This window comes from Lagenorhynchus albirostris, chromosome 2 (genome assembly GCF_949774975.1).
Source record: "Lagenorhynchus albirostris chromosome 2, mLagAlb1.1, whole genome shotgun sequence".
In the NCBI taxonomy this organism is placed as follows: Eukaryota; Metazoa; Chordata; class Mammalia; order Artiodactyla; family Delphinidae; genus Lagenorhynchus; species Lagenorhynchus albirostris.
In genome coordinates, this window is record NC_083096.1 from 50,333,364 (window position 1) to 50,353,229 (window position 19,866).

General features: G+C 42.1%; 1 protein-coding gene and 1 long non-coding RNA gene across 3 annotated transcripts; one reads left to right on the forward strand and one right to left on the reverse strand.

The window, feature by feature from the left end:
• The first annotated feature begins 330 nt into the window (after window positions 1–330).
• On the forward strand, window positions 331–18,694 carry NPHS2 (NPHS2 stomatin family member, podocin). 2 transcript variants are annotated; one of them, XM_060142164.1, is made up of 8 exons: window positions 331–604; window positions 4,507–4,610; window positions 8,078–8,150; window positions 9,751–9,833; window positions 12,192–12,395; window positions 15,343–15,398; window positions 16,740–16,818; window positions 17,871–18,694. In XM_060142164.1, exons 1-8 carry the CDS (start codon window positions 331–333, stop codon window positions 18,147–18,149), a joined length of 1,152 nt encoding a protein of 383 aa, XP_059998147.1. In that variant the 3' UTR covers window positions 18,150–18,694. The 2 variants fall into 2 exon arrangements, with proteins under 2 accessions (XP_059998147.1, XP_059998148.1); XM_060142165.1 differs by lacking the exon at window positions 12,192–12,395.
• LOC132515810 (uncharacterized) lies at window positions 14,435–19,115 on the reverse strand. Its single transcript, XR_009539192.1, has 2 exons — window positions 17,758–19,115; window positions 14,435–15,362 (listed from the first exon to the last, which is right to left on the reverse strand). It is a non-coding gene; the product is annotated as an uncharacterized LOC132515810 (long non-coding RNA).
• Between the last annotated feature and the right edge of the window lie 751 nt (window positions 19,116–19,866).

Sequence of the window (19,866 nt, forward strand, 5' to 3'; positions counted from 1 at the left end):
ATGCCATCGCACCTTCAGCGGTTTGCGGGCCTCCGTAGTATTTCAGCTCAAATTTTCGTCTCTAGAAACACATTTTAAAACGCCATAAATTGGCACATGGGTTTTCACAAAAACTCAGTGTTGAAGGTGGCACCAAGTCTCAGGGGTGGCGCGCCCTGTCCACAGCTCCCCTGAGAAACAGCTGCCGGGTTTCACCCCGAGCAGAGCCCCGCCTGCCCACCGCCCAGGTCCCGCCCCCGCCCAAGGTCATTATAGTCCCCCCGGGACGCGCCCCGCATCCCTGCCAGCGACTTTGCAGGAACGGCGCTCCTGGATTCGGTCGTTCTGAGGATGGAGAAAAGGGCTCGGAGCTCCTCCAGGGAGGCCCACGGGAGAGGCAGCGGGTCCGCCCACAAAGAGAACAAGAGGGCGAAGGCCGAGAGGGGCGGCAGAGGCCGCGGGCGCCGGGACGCCGGGCCGGAGCAGCCGGCCCTTGGGCGGGCAGGGAGCCCGGGTGAGCCCCGAGCGCCTGCAGCCACCGTGGTGGACGTGGATGAGGTCCGGGGCTCTGGCGAGGAGGGCACCGAGGTGGTGGCGCTGCTGGAGAGCGAGCGGCCCGAGGAAGGTACAGCGGTCAGGCTGAGGCCCCGGGAGGGGGTGCGGCCTTTCCAAGTGGTACCCAAGGGATGTCAATTAAGGTGCAATGAGGCACCGCACTGAGAGCTTCCGAGGCCAGAGCAGCCTGCTGGACCTGCTCAGCTTCCCAGGAAATGAAAGACGCGAGATAGGACCCACCGACCCCTCAGTGGTGGAGACCAAAATGCATCAGAAGAAATACAAATAACATCAGCTAAATACCACTGTTCTCAGGGGTCAGCCAAGGATGGGAGGTGGGAGGGAGTGTGATCCAGGTTGGGGACCAATCAACATGGTTCAGGGCAACTATGTAGCTTATTCTCCTCTCCTCATCAGACTTTCCTAAAAGTATTTTACACTTTGCAGTGATCATACTTTCTAAAAAGTAGAGGCAGCAGAGCCAAGTAGAGAAAAGCTAGATCTCAGTTTGAGTCTTAGCTAACTCTTTGATCATAGTCAGGGACTTAACCATGTATCAAATGGGGACAGCAATAGTACCCACCTCAGAGGGTAATTGTGAGGATAAAATGAGATAAGACACTCAAAGCACTTATCTTGCACAAAGCCTGGAGGGAAAGAAAAAAAACGCCCTTGCAAGCTAAAAGAGGCAAGTTAGACCAAAGGGAGGGAAGCACAGGGAAAGGTGTCTCTTTAGCTTCTGCAGGTGAAGGAACTCTTAGGAACAAATTTATCTGCTTCCAATCCTCTCTATAATGAGTGGAAGAAAAAACTCATTACACCTTAATTTCAGGGTGAGGGAGGTTTAAAGGAAGGTAAATAAGGAATAGTGTGTTATACTACTTTCTGCTGACTATGAAATTTTAACATTTCCTGGCTACCAGCACTGCCCTATATGCTGTAGCACTGAAAGATATGACTTGAGAAAGATTCCAGCAATTGGGATGTAGTTTCTGTTGACCATGTTAATGATGTTTTGCCTAACTGATGCCCTTTCATGGGTCAGAAACTTCTGGTCATTAAAGGGTTATTGGATTCACTGCTACAGTAGTGCTGAGGTTAGAGGTCTGTAAGTATTGTGCTTCAGACCACATCGGTGGGGTAGGGAAGGAAGGGAGCCCCATTTTTGGAGCTCCTACTGTGTGCCAGGCACATGTTAGGTGTTTTACTGAGTATTATCATTCCCATGTCACAGATGAGAAAAAATGCTGAGAAATTAAATAACTTGCCGAAGACCTACAGGTGGGAAGTGGAGAAGCCAGCATTCCAGAATAAAACAGTCTTATTGAAAAGTCCATCCTTGCAGGGTGCTGCCCCTGATTTCTGGTCATGGTTCCAGCACTGCCACCAACTAGCTGTGGCCTTGGGCTAGTAGCTTCACCTTGTGGGCCTCACTCAGTCTGTTCAGCTATAAAGTGACTAGAGCTTCAGGCCCCCCCAAGCAATGGATGAGCCCTTTAAGGATGAGACACCCTTGCTGAGCCCTTGTCTGGGAGGTTTGTGTGGCTCCCAGAGGAAAGGGGAACAGACACATCAACATCCCCTCTCCTCCTCACTAGTACCACACTCCCACAGCCAGGCTACCTAAGATTTGGGAGAAACTAAGAGAAGCTTCATTTTACTGAAATGTTGAGGATTCTCAGACTGTCGTATCTCAAGGCGCTTCCTGCTTTAACATGTAGTGTTTCACTATTCACTTACACTAAACAAATTGGATATTCAAGGAACTCATTCTAAGAGAATAATATTTTGTGAGTAAAGCTTCAAGTTAGATTTGGGTATACATATTAGTTTTCTGTTCACATCCCTAACTATGGTATGAAGGAATTTTGAGGACTTTCTTCACTTATAAAATATAAATTTTGTTGGTATGTGCATTTATCTATTTTTACTTACCGTGGTTACCACTGGCAAATGAAATATATTTATAAGCTAGCAAACATGGCAATAACACTGTTATTGCTCTTAGGGAAGAATATTGCAAAAACTAATATGATGTTGATAGAAACACCTCTCCCAAAACTGCATCTCCCAGAGTAGGTTGCATGAGAAATAAATTCCATAGAACATGAAATTGCTTGGAGAAGACATCGCCTGGTCAAATGTTTGGGAAATACTAGGTTAAACAAAACAAAGAATGCTTCTTTGCTGCAGGGATTCTCCTAGCTTCAATATGCCAGTGACTATTGGGAAGCTCCAGGAGTGGGATACAGTACACAATATTTCCTAAACTTGTTTGCTCCAGGAACACTTGCTTTGTGGAGCACCCTGGAGGATTAGTGTTCCATGGGACACCATTTAGGAACTGCCATACATTGGCATTTAGCACCGAATTTGGTTTTGTGCTGGTGCAGCTTGTATATCTGCCCTCTTCGAGTAATCTGCACATCAATTTGGTGATGACCTTTCCAGTTATTTTGCAAGCATGGAAATCAAATTTTCAGGCCTACTAATTAGTTATGCATTTCCTTCCCATCCCTTAAAAATAGACTTTTCACCATTTCTCATCTTTAGTCACCTTCTATTCCTCTATAAGATTTTTAAACTGACAAATAGTATCCCTTTGGCCAGTTTTCTAGTACCTGTGGATTAAAATTCTTGAGATTTCTATAACCATTACATTTAAATCATTTTCAGTATCCACTTCTCCTTCCTTCCTACATTCAACAAGTATTTATTGAGCACCTGTATGTGTCAGGCACTATTCCAGTCCTGGGACACGGTTTAAACAAGACAAGGCCCCAAGAAGCTTATGTCCTTGAGACTGAATTTTCCCTGATACCATTTCATTTATCACCCAGGCAACCTGGATGGCCTGAACTCCAGTTCCATATCACTTTTTTATAGGCACAAATGGGCTAATATTACCCCATATAGGTGATTTTCAAAGACTGTCTAAAGATCCACACCTGAAGCCAAAGGGGCTCTCATGGAGGAATTTCAGATATTGGGGCAAGTGGTAGATGGAGCTGTAATTTCAGGGAAGATGAACCTCTGGACACATGTGGTTTGAACCACTTCAAATAGAAGAAACTATGCAGAGAGGGACAAAGGGTCCTGTTTTTTCTCAAAATTATACTTCTAGAGGATACTAAGGAAATATCACCTAAGAATGGCTGTGTGTGTGTGTGTGTGTGTGTGTGTGTGTATGTGTATATGCCTTTTTGGCACATGCATATAAAAGGAGCACATCTTCTGTCGTCTAGTTGGAAATGGATAGCTCAAAAGTAAAGCCAATCGTGTCTAACAAACTTGACAGGAATCTGCTTTTCACACTGAAAAATAAAGACTTAAATGGAACCTTTGTAATGCTAAGAGCCTTTGGAACATAAATCTATTTTGTAGCAATTTTATTGATCGTGTATTTTTAAGGTACCTCTTTAAGAGGGGCTCAGATAGAAAAAGTACTTTTGTAGCAGTTACCACTAGGTAAACATGAGTTTAAAATGACAACACCAGACATGTAAAAAAACACAGTTTGGTGCTTTTATGTTTATATGTCATTTCATTCTTGTGCCAGAGATATGAGCTATTCCACGAGATAGTTATTATGAAATAGTTATGCAATAGCATTTCCTTGAATAGATGAGGAAACTGAGAGGTTGTGTACCTTGCTTAAGGTCATTTGGACAGAAAATGGTGGAGCCAGAACCAGAACCCAGACCTTCTGCCCAGATTCTGTGGTTGTTCCAGTGTACCCTCCACTGCCTTTCCAGGAGCCTGCTCCACCTTCCATCTGCCCACAAAGCCCTTCACACAGACCGCGCCCCCGACTCTGGGAACTGACCACGCTGATATCCAGCTCGTTCCATTATTTCCAGCAAAGTCGGCAAACTGCTCTGACCCTAATACCAAGGACTGGACTAGAGGTGCTAGTCAGTGAATATGGTGAAGTTCCAATATAATTATTCTTTTGCTTTTTTTTTTTTTAAGGTACCAAGTCTTCCAGTTTAGGGGCTTGTGAGTGGCTTCTTGTCCTCACATCCCTGCTCTTCATCATTGTGACCTTCCCTTTTTCTATCTGGTTCTGCATAAAGGTGAGATTCCATGAGGACCCAATAAGTAATTTCCTGGTGCCTCTCATTGACCGCACCATGTCCACTCTCATTTCTGTGTTTTGGTACATGCTGTCTGCTCTGCATGGAATGCCCTCACTCCCACTCACCCTCCAGGAGAGCTCTTACTCTTTATACCTGCTCAGAGATAACTGTGAAGCCTTCCTTGACTCCTCCAGACTGTCATTCCCTTCCTTGTGCTCTCGTGTCATCCTACTTTCACATCAATTCTAGCAATTACCACATGTATAATATTTGTGGATACACAATCGCTGCCATTAGACTGAGAGCCCCTTCAGGACAGGAGCTATGTCTAGTTCATCGACACTCTATAACACAAAGACCAGCCCAGAAGAGGTCATGATGCCTACTCCTGACACCTCCAGGAAACTTCTCAGGCAGCTTCTATAGACCACAGATGATAATTACCTTGGGCCCACAGGTGGTTACACATGGCTGTCCCTGAAGTAAATGAAGACCTGTGTCAGTTTGGGAAGCACATACCAAGATGGAATTAGAAGTGCAAGAGATTTATGGGGTGGCATTGTCTGTGAAAGATTAAGGGGAGAGAGAATAAGAGTAGGCAGGGAAAACCTTCAGAGGATGATGCAGATCTGACACCTGTGATATGAGAAGGGGAAGGAAGGATTGGACAGAGAGTGCCTCAGACTGTGGGATACCTCCTAGAAAGTCTTGGCCAGACTGAAAGGGAACTCCAGAGCAAAGTTTGCCTCACAGATGAGTCTCACAATGGGCAGAAATGGCCAAGCCCTTGTATCCCTGCCATTCTTAGTCATTGGCTGGAGCTGTCAGGGAAGAGCATGTCCTTGGCTGGAACACTACAGATGCTGCCGGGGCTGTGGCCGATTTCACTCCCCACACAAGCTCTCCTTCCTCTTCTTCTCCTTCGTCCTTGTGAAAGGGTGTTGGATTTTGTCAAATGCCTTTTCTTCCCCCATTGAGATGATTACATGGTATTTGCCCTTTATTCTGTTAATATGGTGTATTACATTCATTGAATTTTGGATGTTAAATCAACTGTGTATTCCTAGAATAAGTCCCACTTGGTTATGATGTATAATCCTTTTTATATGTTACTGGAGTCAAGTTGCTGGTTGTTTGTTGAGGATTTTTGCATTTATGTTCATGAGAGATACTGGTCTGTAGTTTTCTTGTCTTGTGATATCACTGTCTTGTTTTGGTATCAGGGTAATACTGGCCTCAAGAGAATGAGTTGGAAAGATTTCCCTCCTCTTCTATTATTTGGGAGAATTTGTGAAGAACTGGTATTAATTCCTCTTTAAATATTTGGCAGAATTTACCAGTGAAGCCATCTGGTCCTGGACTTCTCTTTGTGGGAAATTTTTAAACTACTAATTTAATCTTTTAATTCTGGATCTTTTTCATTTTTCTTTTTCTTCTCGAGTCAGTTTTGATAGTTTATGACTCTGTAGGAATTTGTCCATTTCACCTGTTATCTAATTGGTATATAGTTGTTCACAATATTTTCTTTTATAATCTTTTTTATTTCTGTAAGGACAGTAGTGATGTCTCTGTCATTCCTCTTTGACTCCTGATTTCAGCAATTTGAATCTCCTCTCTTTTCTCTTGGTCAGTCTCGCTAAGTATATGTCAATTTTGTTGATCTTGTCAAAGAACCAACTTTTGGTTCAGTTGCTTTTCTCTGATGCTTTTCTATTTTCTATTGCATTTATTTCCACTCTAATCTTTATTTTCTTCTTCCTGCTTACTTTGGGTTTAGTTTGTGCTTCTATTTCCAGTATATTAAGGTAGAAAATTAGGGTATTATTTTGAGATATTTCTTCTCTTTTGTTACAGGCATTTACAGCTATAAATTTTCCTTTAAGCACTACTTTAGTTACATCCCATTTGTTTTGGTATCTTGAGGTTTTGTTTTCATTCATCTCAAAGTGTTTTGTTTTTTTTAATAAACTTTATCATTGTGTTCTGAATTTACAGCATTTTAAAAATTTATTTACTTTTTATTTATTTTTGGCTGCATTGGGTCTTTGTTGCTGTGTGCGGGCTTTCTGTAGTTGCAGTGAGCCAGGGCTACTCTTTGTTGCAGTGCACAGGCTTCTCATTGTGGTGGCTTCTCTTGTTGTGGAGCATAGGCTCTAGGCACGCAGGCTTCAACAGTTGTGGCTCGCAGGCTCTAGGGCGCAGGTTCAGTAGTTGTGGCACACAGGCTTATTTGCTCCATGGCATGTGGGATCTTCCTGGACCAGGCTCGAACCCATGTCCCCTGCATTGGCAGGCAGATTCTTGACCACTGCGCCACCAGCGAAGTCCCTCAAAGTGTTTTTTAATTTCTTTTGTGATATCTTCTTTGACCTATCAGTTATTTTAGAGTGTGTGATTTGATTTCCATATATATGTGAATTTCCCAAATTTCCTTCTGTTACCAATTTCTAATTTCATTCCATTGTAATCAGAGAATATACTTAGTGTGGTTTCAATCCTTTTAAATTTATTGAGTTTTTTTTATGGCCCAGCATATGGTCTGTCCTGGAGATGTTTCACGTGTGCTTGAGAAGAATATGTATTCTGCTATTGTTGGGTGGAGTTATGCATAGCTATCTGTTAGGTTTAGTTTGTTTATAGTGTTGTTCAAGTCTTTTCTTTCCTTGTTGACCTTCTGTCTAGTTGTTTTATCCATGATTGAAAGTGGGATAGTAAAGTCTCCAACTTTTATTATTGAATTGTCTATATCTACCTTCAGTTCTTTTGGTTTTTGTTTTATATATGTTGGAACTCTATTTTTAGGTACATATATGTTTACCATTGTTATACTTTCCTAACACATTGGCCATTTTATCATTACACAATGTCCCTCTTTATCACTAATAACATTTTTGCATGTTTGTTTTAAACTTCATTTTGTCTGATATCGGTATAGTCACTCCTACTCTCTTTTGGTTACTCTTTGTGTGGTATATTTTTTTCTACCTTTTTACTTTCAACCTATTTGTATATGTAAATAGAAAGTGTATCTCCTACAGACAACATATAGTTGGCTACAGGCTCTTCCTGAAGGGTGATCTGAGCACCTGCATGGCTGCCGTAAGGTCTGTAAATAGGTAATGAGTGATACATGTAAAAGCTCATAATGCATCGATCACAGCAATATACAAGATTAAATACGCTGTGACTACTTTGATTTGGTGGAACCAATTATTTTTTAGATAACCATGACTCTCTAATCAAAATTCTGTCCACAGTCTCAAAAATTTTATACTTTTTCATTGGTTTCTGAAATTCTTCATTTACTAAGTATATATTTTAGAAATGTAAGTATTAACAGAAATTTTTTCTTGGTTCTCAAAGCCAAAAATTTCTGATACCTAGGATCACTCTCACACCAGGGTCTTCTGAAGACTTCATTTTAATCTCTTGGAGTGATTCAAAAGTATTAAATTTTCCGTTAGGTTATACAGGAGTATGAGAGAGTAATTATATTCCGACTGGGACATCTGCTTCCTGGAAGAGCCAAAGGCCCTGGTAAGAATGATCTTTTTTACCCCTCCAGAGACTTGCCAATTTCTTCAATCCATGCATGTTTGTAATACAGACCTCAGATTACATGAAGTAACTTGATTCATGATATCTTCATTTTTCAATCTGTTACTTGTAACACAGGTTATTAAGAAATTCTTCAGAGAGCATTACTACCAGGTCACAGTGACCAAAAGAGAGAGTGGATGCAAAAAGCTGAATGCCAGGGCCAGGCTGGCTGGAGTAGCAAGTAGGCTAGGACCTAAGACCAGGCACTGGTTTGAGTAGAACATGTAAGTGGTCTGAGTCCTGTGAATTCTCAGAGCAAAACTGAGCTAGTTCAGGATCCAGGGAATCAGAACACAGCAGGCTAGATAGGCAAAGTTCAGCATCCAAGTAACAAATTGGCCTTCAGTTCATGGAAATTTAAGAAACATAGATTAAGCACTTCCCGTGTTTCATTGTTTAACTACAAAGGATATGAAGATGGATGAATTAGACATGGTCTCTAGTCTCTAGGACCTTAAAGTCTTATAGAGTTTGTATCCAGAAGTCCAAGCTGATTATGGGGCACAGATAGAAGTATCGTTAGTCTGAAAAGTCTAATAGTTGGGGTTTGAAGAGCTAATCCAGGAAGACATGAGAAGAAGCAAAGTCCCACTGTGCACAGATTGGAAAGGGTCCAAGTTCCAAGCCAGCTCTACAGAAACAGATAGGGAATAGACACCAGACTAGGAGACACAAATCAGTTTGAAGATTCAGAGCCAACAGATTGGTTCACACAAAAATAGAACCAGACTCTGTAGTTCCAGAACAGGGACTGCCTTGTTCTGGTTCTAGTTTTTGGTATCCTTCTCGATTGGGTCTGAGAAGGGCTAGTAGCTGGGTGGCTCCTCAGGGAGATCATGGGTGCTTGAGGTACTGCTGATTCCAACAAAGCTTTGGCTCTTGTACAAGCCTACAGTGTCCAATGGTCTCTCAGAAAATCTCAATAAATCAGTCTAAAATACTGATTGCACATTGACCCTATACATTATATTGGGTGGGTGAGGACTAACTAGCCAACCAGAAGGCTGGTATCATGATGTTGCTATTCTGATTCCTTTGGGGCTCACATTTTAAGAAATACCACATGGAGGTTTCTGGCTCTAAAGTTCTTACACACGTGGATTCAAGAAATAGTTTTGCAGAGCACCTAAAAGGCACTAAGGCTAACAGGAATGCATAAGATGCTCTTGTTATAGAGTTTAAATCTAGTGAAGGAGACAGATGTGTAACCCAATATCTGGACAGGTCAGTACCATGACCAAGGTGACCATACAGCCCATTTTGCTGGGGATAATCCCTGTTTATGCCTGTTGTCCTGGTGTAAGTCATAATAGTGCTCTCCTTTCACCCTCAAAAGTGTCCCAGCTTGAACAACAAATTATTTGGTAGCCTTAGTAACAACAAACACACCATGGGTGGAGGTGGGATATGGGGAGGTCTATGGGCAGTTGGAGGCTAAGAAAAGCAATGCAACATGCAACTTGACGCCAAAAGAGTGAACCCCAAATGGCCTCCATGCTAGCCATTCACCTGTCACTTCCCCTGCCCCCTCTTCTAGGCCTTTTCTTCTTTTTGCCCTGCCTGGATACCTACCACAAGGTTGACCTTCGCCTCCAAACCTTGGAGATACCCTTTCATGAGGTAAGCCAAGTGGTGGATTTTGCTTTCTTTCTACATTTTCCCTGGCCGAGCTACCACTTCTGGCCCAGAGGAAAATGACTATTTTTGCTCAAAAGTAGAAAAGAAAAAGAGATATGGGCTACATCAAAATTTAAAACTCCTTTACAACAAAGGACACAATCAACAGAATGAAAAGGCAACTTACAGAATGGGAAAAAAACTGCAAATACTATATCTGATAAGAGGTTAATATCCAGAATATATAAAATCTTATAACTCAACAACAAGAAAGCAAACAATCCAATTAAAAATGGACAAAGGCCTTTGTGATGGTTAATTTTATGTGTCAACCTGGCTAAACCATGGTACCCAAATATTTGGTCAAATACATCTAGATGTTGCTATTAAGGTATTTTTTTTAGATAAGATTAATATTTAAATCAGATGACTTTGAGTAAAGCAGATTGTCCTCCATATATGGTAGATAGTATATATACTTGACTTGAATAGACATTTCAATACAGACTTGAATAGACATTTCTCCAAAGCAGATATACAAATGGCCAAAAAACACATGAAAAGATGCTCCACATCACTAATCATCAGAGAAATGCAAATCAAAAACACAATGAGATACCACCTCACATCTATCAGGATGGCTCTTATTAAGAAAAAAACAGAAAATAATAAGTGTTGGCAAAGATGTAGAGAAATTGGAACCCTTGTATACTGTAGGTGGGAAGGTAAAATGGTGCAGCTACTGTAGAAAACAGTATGACAGTTCCTCAAAAAATTAAAAATAGAATTACCATATAATCCACCAATTCTACTTTTGGGTATAAATGCCAAAGAATTGAAAGCAGGGTACTGAAGAGACGTTTGTATACCTATGTCCATAGCATCATTTTTTTTCACAATGGTCAAAAGGTGGAAGCAATCCACATGCCCATTGATGGCTGAATAGATAAACAAAATGTATATGCCGACAAAGGAATAATAATCAGCCTTAAAAAGGAAAGAAATTCCAGCATATACTACAACATGGCTGAACCTTGAGAAAAGTATGCCAAGTGAAATAAGCCAGTCACAAAAAGACAAATACTGTATGATTCCATTTATATGAGGAACATAGAGTAGTGAAATTCAGAGCAACAGAAAGTGAATGATGGTTGCGGGGACTGCCGGGAGGAGAGAATGGGGAATTGTTCACCAGTTTTCAGTTTTGCAAGATGTAAAGAGTTCTGGACGCTGGTTGCCCAACAATGTGAATGTACTTAACACTACTGAATTGTGCACTTAAAAATGGTTAAGATGGTGAATTTGATGTCTTGTGTATTTTACCACAATTAAAAGTTAAATGTAGAGATAACATCTAGACTTTCCTGTTACTGATTCAGATTTATAAGCCTTTCCTAAACTGTCTCCCACTTTCAGTCTGAGGTTATTTCTCATTCTTTCTTTTGGTAAATGGAAATGTGAATAAAAATAATATACTTTTAAAAGGCTTATTTTATATAATAAAATATAAAAAGGAGTAAAACTTATACCTAACCCTATCACCCATAGAGTTGATATTTTAGAATGTTTCCTTTCAGACTTTTCTATATATGTGGTTGTAGTTTCAGACATATATATGTGTGTGCATTTGTTTGTATATATATATATCACACCATACATACTATTTTGCAACATGTCTTTTTTCACAATCTATTGTTATCACTTTTTCATATATTACCTATGTTTCTACCTCTTTGTTTTAAACAGACACACAGCATTTCATTGTATGGATTTTACTCAACTAATTGAGTAACTGGAATTTACTTAACTAATTCCCTATTGTTGATATTATTTCTACTTTTTTTATTACAATAAGCAATACTATGAATCATATCCTTGCAGCTAAACCCTTGAAATATATCCTTGTGATTAATGTCTAAAAATGGAAATGTTGTGCACATACATCTTTTAGGGCTTTTGATATGTATCACCAAACTGCCCTCTAGATGCACACTCAATACATTTGAGCGCTTGTTTCCCAGAACATGTTGCTCTTTTAGGAGATTTTTTTGGCATCGGTTTTAAAAGACCTGATATACAATCAACTGAATGTTTTCATGTAAGAAAATTATTCCTGATTTTTTTTTACAAAAGGATTTATAAGATTCCTTGAAATTGTGAGTTCTTTAGTGTATTTAATACAAACTCCATAATTAAAAAAAAAAACCGTCTATTTTGATTAAAGGGCGAGCCAACTACTCTTTCTTCTTACCATCATCTTACGCTGAGAAAATACCCTTTGAACATATTTAGCTCCTCTATCCTCATGTGGGAAAGGAACCCAAGAATCAGGGTTGTCATCCAAATTTTTTTTCTGCTTAGGTTGTAACCAAAGACATGTTTGTAATGGAGATAGACGCCATCTGCTACTACCGAATGGAAAATGCCTCTCTTCTCCTAAGCAGTCTTGCTCATGTGTCCAAAGCGGTCCAATTCCTTGTGCAAACCACCATGAAGCGTCTCCTAGCACATCGATCCCTCACTGAAATTCTTCTAGAGAGGAAGAGCATTGCACAAGATGTAAAGGTACTTAGATGAATTTAACACCAAGTATGCTGAAGTATCCCTTTATCTTTTATTCCTTTCTTCATTGCCATTTACTGAATCTTCCATGTGCCATGCATTCAAAGGTACCGTCCTGTAAGGAGCTGACAGTTAAGAGGTTGCCAAATTGACCCTGAGCCAATCATAGGCACCAATCTGTGCTGATTAGTCAGTCATTGCCACAGTTTTTGTTCTCAAAACAAAAAGTGGCTTTAGACTCATTGTAAAGTGCCCACATAGCACAAGGTGGTGGGGGTGGCAGCTGGCAGGGGTGGTGGGGCTGGACAGGGTGGGTTGGTGGGACACAGAGATGATAAGGAATGCATCTTGGGACCTTACAGTCTAGTTGGGGAAACAAGCAAAGTTAGATAATGATAAGTTCAAATAAGACTTTCAGATGAAAAGAGGTAAGATGTCACAGACCCTTATGTGATTCATCACCCAATCCATCACCTAGGTTTGATTGAGTTGGAATGATAGGAGGGAGAGAAAAGCAAGAGCTGCCTCACAAGCAGCAGCGTCTAGGCCGCAGGCAGCAAGCTCAGCAACCTTGCCCACAACCAGGGTAGGCATCTTCACTTCTTACCAAGACAAGCTGGCAAAGGTATTCAGAAGAGAGATGAGAACAAAGCAGCATTCTAGGCAGCTGGCCAGTCGGGTGGCAATTACCACCAGTGACGGAGCCTGTCATTGAGGCCATGAGGCACCCAAGCCCAGAACTGAGTTCGGAGGCTATGACTCGAGTCTAGCTGAAGGAAGACCTCAATAGAAGGAACTAAGGATCGAAGGCATTGATAATGATTGTGCCTGATGGGGCCTGAGCAGACACAGCTGAGAAGATGAAGTATCCAAATGTTTGTGACATGTCCAATTCATCACTGATAAAACTGGGACTAGCATCCTAGTGGAAAAAGGAAGAATTCAGGAAATAAGAGAAGCTGAAAGGAGAAGAAGTTAGAACAAGAAGACACAGGGGAGTTGCTGCTCTGGAATTTAAAAACCACTCACGTTGGGCTTCCCTGGTGGCACAGTGGTTGGGAGTCCGCCTGCCGATGCAGGGGACACGGGTTCGTGCCCCGGTCTGGGAGGATCCCACGTGCCGCGGAGCGGCTGGGCCCGTGAGCCATGGCTGCTGGGCCTGCGCGTCCAGAGCCTGTGCTCCGCAATGGGGGAGGCCGCAGCGGTGAGAGGCCCGCGTACAGCAAAAAAAAAAAAAAAAAAAAAAAAACCACTCACGTTGCTCCCCTCTGCCTTCCCTTCAGCCTCTCTTCCTGTTCATCCCTCCCCTCCAAAGGATAAAGGATAAGGTCCAGACACTTGACATTCAAGCTTGCCCTTGTTATGTTGAATTATAATTTATGTATTTACACATTTTTCTTCCCATGCCATGAACTCCATAATGTCAGGGGTCATATTTTATTCATCTTTTGTCCTCAGTACCTGGCATGGGGCTGTTACACAGCAGCCAGATACTGGGTTTTTGGATGAGCGGATAAATGACCCAACTGTTGTAGCCTCACCTCTTGCTGTCCTTCCCCCAGTGTATCTAATCCTCCAGCGGACTTAGTGTTTCTCCAGTGTTCAGTGAGTCTATGCTTCCATGCCTGCTCTTAGGCTGTTCCTCTGTACCAAATATTTCCCTTTTCCCTACAGGCAAAATCATATTGTTCTTTAAGATGTCACCTCCTCTATGAAGTCTTTTTCAACATTCCTTCCTCCCATCAACCCCCTAAATTAGTCTTATCAGGGTTCCCAATGCACTATTTATCTAGCCACCAAGAAATCATCAGAAATAAGTTAAAAAGGAAAAAGAGTATGGCCCGCATATTGCTCCATGCCCTGCCCCCCTTTCCAGAACACACAATTCATTTTCTTCCCACTCCTGGGATGGGGAGGTGGGGAAGATGCGTGCCACCAACAAGAAGTGAAAGCACCTGTAAATGAATATCATATGGAAGAGAATATCATATGAGAGAGAGACTAAAGATTTTGGTTCTCTAATAAATGCATTTTAGAACAAATTTAACAAATATACCATCTCTATTATTTCCTATTGCTTCTGTAACAAATTACCACAAACTTGACAGCTTAAACCACCACCAATTTAACCTTACAGTTTTTAAAAAAAATATATCTATTTATTTATTGGCTGCATCGGGTCTTAGTAGTGGTGCGCAGGCTCTTGGTTGTGGCGCACGGGCTTAGTTGCCCTGCGGCACATGGGATCCTAGTACTCTGAACCCGCGTCCCCTGCATTGGAAGGCGGATTCTTTACCACTGGACCACCAGGGAAGTCCCAACCTTACAGTTTTGAAGGCCAGAAGTCCAAAAGAAGTTTTACTGGGCCAGAGTCAAGGTGTCAGTCAGCAGGACTGGTTCCTTCTGGAGGTTTTGAGAGGAGAATTCATTTCCTTGCCTTTTTCAGCTTCAGGTGACCACCTGCATTCTTTAGATCATGGTCCCTTCCTCCATCTTAAAAGCACAGCACTCCAACCTCTGCTTCCATCATCACACCACCTTCTCCTCTTCTGTAGCCAGATGTCCCTCCACTTCCCTCTTATAAGGACACTTGCAGTGGCTTTTAGGGCCCACCAGCAAGATCCAGGATAAACTCCCCATTTTAACAGCCTGGAACTTAATTGCATCTGCAAAGTCTCTTTTGGGGTAACACTCACAGGTTCCAGGGATTAGGGCATGGATGTCTTTAGGAGCCATTAGTCAGCCTACCACACCATCTTTAATTCCACAAATATTTGTTGAGTGGCACTGTGCAAATTAAACAACTTTTGCAAGGCCCTATAATGTTAAAACAAAACAGGGAAGTACATAATGAGAAATGTGCTTTCTCAGTGCAATGGCCATCGGTGCATAGGGGTGCTCTCCTCCCACCTGGAGGTTCTTACTGACATCTAAACTCTTCCCTCCACAGGTTGCCTTGGATGCAGTGACCTGTATTTGGGGAATCAAAGTGGAGAGAACAGAAATGTGGGTAGGAAATTAACCAGGAAGAACAATATGATAAAGGGAGATATTTAGGTTTTATTCAAAACTTCTATTTGAAAAATTACTTTCATTGAATGAGTACTGTAGCCATATTAGCATAAATTTGGAAGAAAGAAAAAAATTTACCTATTATCTCATAGCCATAACATAACCACTGTAACATCTGGGCAAATTACTTTCATATTTCTATGGATTTAAACATTTTTAAAAGATAAAATTCACATAACATAAAACTCACTATTTTTAACCATTTTAAATTACAACTCAGTGGTTTTTAGTATATTCACAGAGCGATGCAACCACCACTACCATCTAATTTCAGAATATTTTTATCATCTACAAAAGAAAGTCTGCATCCACTAAGCAGCAATTCTTCATTGCCTCCTCAACCCCTAGCCCCTGACAACCACTAATCTACTCTCTGTCTCTCTGGATTTGGCTATTCCAGAAATTTAATATAAATATTATAATCACACAATCCGTGGCCTTCTGAGTCTGGCTTCCTTCACTTACTTTAATGTTTTCAGCATCCAACCATGGTGTAGCATGAATCAGTACTTCATTCCTTTCTATGGTCGAATACTATTCTATTGTGCAGCTGGCTATACCACATTTTGTTTATCTACTCATCAGTTGATGGACATTTGGGTTGTTTCCACTTTGGGACCATTATGAATCATGCTGCAATGAACATTCATGTGCAAGTTTTTGTGTGAACGTGTTTTCACTTCCCTTGGGTATATACCCAGGGGTGGAATTACTGGATCATATGGTAACTCCATATTTAACTTTCTGAGGAACTGCCCATTTTTCTGTCTATGTATTTTTTAATAGTTACAATCAGGGGGAAAATACAATTTTGTATCTTTCATGCAATACATTAAGTATTGTTCTCATTTGGTCAGTTCTACCCTTTTCAAAATCAGTTCTCTTTTATAAACTTAGATGACTTCCCTCATTATTAATAGTACGGCTCTTCGAGGCTGTTCTTCATTATTGAAATTTAACAGCCGGGATTTAGATTAAACCTTAAGTGGGAAAATGTTCGTAGTATATCAACACAAAATTTGTTTCACTTGTAAAGAGAAAACCATAACTCTACTATAGCGTCAGTGATAAGCAAAATCAGCCTTTGAGGCACTGCCCTGAAGCTGCTCTTCCCTGCCCACTGTCTGCGCAGAGGTCGGGGGCCACACACGCTGCTAAATCAGGATTCGCTGTGCGTCATGAAATGACAGCAGGGAAGGTGGCAGCTCTGTACGAAAGCTCCGGCTGCTAAAAGCAGTGCTGCACACCTACCTACCCATGCCCTTTCTCTTTCAGTAAGGATGTGAGGCTGCCAGCCGGGCTGCAGCACTCGCTGGCGGTGGAGGCCGAAGCACAGAGACAGGCCAGAGTGCGGGTGAGCCAGCCCTGAGCAGGCCGTCCTCCTGCACGGCTGCTCCTTGAGGATCCCCAGAGAATCCAAAAGAAGGCCTCCTCATGGAGAACATTTCCCCTTCGCTCCTCACCTATTCATCCAGGCGCTGGGGGGAATCTGGCTCATACCCACACCACTCTATTAAAATTGCTCTCCTCAAGTGTGTTAACAGCCTCCTAACTGACCAACGTAAGGTCTCTTTTCCTGTTACTCCCTCTCTCTGAAGTTATTGGTAACAGTGACCTGCTCCTTGAATCTTGCCTTCTCCCTCTCTCCCTAAAGGCATCTCCCCGTGCTCCATCCCTCTTCTCTAGCACTGGCATTTTTCCCTGGGTAATATCAGTCACCTGTCACCTCTAGGTTAATGACACCCCGACCTGTATCCCTAGCCCTGCACAAGCTCTGGAGGGACAACCATGATCAGGGCCCAATTCCCTCAACGCCAGAGCTGAGAGAAGGCTGTGCTACTCATAGCCTCTACTCAGGCATGCCAGGGAGAAGGTGTGGCTGCCGGCAGCTCCTGAGGATTGAGGTGTGGGCGGGAACGGTGTTGGGAAGAGAAAATGAGGACTGGAGGGGAGGTGGATTTTCCTTAAAGAACAGAACGTAGGTAAAGAAAAGCCCCTAACTATGTAAGAGGGTGGATAACTTTGGAGCTTTGGTGGAGGAGGAAGGCAGTCCTCTGGGCAGAGTTGCTTCTGGATCTCTGAGTCCAGTGCCCTTTGCCCACTTTAAGGCGACACCTTTCCTCTAAATGGCAAAATCCTACTACTCTTCCAAGGCCCACCAGACATAGTAACTCCCCTAACACTTCCTCTATACTTGTCATGGCCCTTAAAAACTTCTACCCTAAATTACAATTAACAGTGTAATCTCTCTGCCTAAATCAAGATCCTTAAGAACAAAAGATAGTCTGCTCACCTATCACACAGTAGATACTAGTGCTTGTTTGTTGAGTCACGCTAAGTAGGATTAAAACCTTCATGGAGCGAAGAAGAAAAATCACTTTGCTTTTCTTCACATCCCTTGTCTAGATGATCGCTGCGGAAGGGGAGAAGGCTGCGTCCGAGTCCCTGAGGATGGCAGCCGAGATTCTATCAGGCACTCCAGCTGCTGTTCAGCTCCGGTACCTCCACACCCTGCAATCCTTGTCCACAGAGAAACCTTCCACAGTGGTTTTACCTTTGCCATTTGACTTGCTAAATTTCCTGTCTTCTCCAAGCAGTAGAACTCAAGGAAGCATCCCTTTACCAAATCCTTCCAAACCTGTTGAGCCACTGAACCCTAAAAAGAAAGACTCTCCCATGTTATAGGAGGAAACAAGGATAATGTGACTGCAAAGAGGGCTGCCATATAACAGCTACAGCCCTAAGCAAGGCCCTCTGTCCTCACTTCCTGCCCTTTGGTTGCCATGTGGAATGCCCTTGGAATGTATGAAGTCACAATGCACCAACACACGAGAAGACAGTGAAATCATGTAATGACAGAGAAGCCATATAACATGCTTAGGTGGATCATCTAATCAGAGTAATTATGGGAAAGAGCTTTAGCCAGCATTCTACTTTGGAAAGAATTTTGAGTCTATATGTGGCTAAATTTTGACTTCTGAAGATGTAGTTCAAACGTCCTTTTCTCTGTATGCCCTCTGGCCCCTTTGGCAAGGTCTTTGTTGCTCCCACAGCCCTTTCTACATGTCCCTATCATTATGCTTATCACACTCTGTTGTAATCTTGAGATGCAGGCTTCTCTCCAACTCTCCATGCAAGTGACACTTCCGTGTTTCTGAGTGAATGAAAGAAAAAGAGATGTATTTGGGCTGGATATAAAATTTACACCTAATTAAAGAATTTAAAAGGAATTATTTTTATAGAGACTCTTTTTTTTAAATAGAGAAATAAAAGGACAAAAACATTTATCTGGTATATGTGGCTTAAAATCTGAGGAAGCATCACTATAAATATGGGGCTGATGTATTTTCAGGGTTGGCCCATACCCATCCCAGTGTACTGGTTTATTGGAGTTAAGGTGGCATCAAGGGTTGCTGGTCACTTTTCACCCCCACATGGATGGTTCCTGATTTCAGGTTGGCAAATGTTGGCAAGAGCAATGAAGGAGGAGGTAGGGCCATGCTGGTTCAGGCATAACCAGAGGCAGGAACAGAACAATAAGTGAATGCCAGGGTAGTAATGCAACAAGGGCCTTTATGACCCTTAATAATTCCTTTTAGCAAGGTTCTTTCTGTCAAAGGCAGATTTGCCTATATATCTGAGTGTCTGTGGTATCACCCATTGGTTGGTCTCCTCTGATGTCTGTCTCTAGTCAACATTTAAATTGCTCATTACCTTGCAGAGGCACCTTCCAGATCTGCTTGAGTAGTCTACGGTAGCTTTAGGTACTTCCCAGCTGTTAAGGTAGGAGGGCTTAATGGGAAAGAATAATGGGGATAAGCTGCTATGAAACTGTGTGCTAGGTGAAAGGGTATAATGAATAGTCAAAGGCAAATTCTTCAGAGACCAGTTAGGTGAGTTGATAGTGTTGTCCACAAGGTCCTAGCAGCAGAAATCTTCTCTTGAGACCCAGGTGCTGTATTCCAACTGGTTACTGATCTTGAAATGATAGGTAGAGGACAAACTGAACAGTATAATCCAAATCTAGGATACATACTAGGGATACATACAGTTTTTCGCTGGAAATTTACAGAGTGGCAGTGTCTGAGTCAGCTCAGGCTGCTATAACAGAATTCCATAGACTGGGTGGTTTATAAACCACAGAAATTTATTTCTTACAGTTCTGGAGCCTGGAAAGTATAAGATCAAAGATGCCAGCAGATTTGGCATCTTGTGAGGGCTCACTTCCTGGTTCATAGCCAGCCGTCTTCTCACTATATCCTCACATGGCATAAAGGGGAAGAGAGTCCTTGGGGGTCTCTTTTATAAAGGCACTAGTCCCATTCACGAGGGCTCCACCATCATGACCTAATCACCTACCAAACACTAATACCATCACCTCCTAATACCATCACACTGAAGG

Coding starts and splice junctions, on each gene's coding strand:
- NPHS2 (XM_060142164.1), top strand. CDS start 331: ATGGAGAAAAGGGCTCGGAGCTCCTCCAGGGAGGCCCACGGGAGAGGC. Junction 8,151..9,750: donor TGGAAGAGCCAAAGGCCCTG/GTAAGAATGATC, acceptor CCCCTCTTCTAG/GCCTTTTCTTCTTTTTGCCC. Junction 15,399..16,739: donor AAAGTGGAGAGAACAGAAAT/GTGGGTAGGAAA, acceptor TTTCTCTTTCAG/TAAGGATGTGAGGCTGCCAG.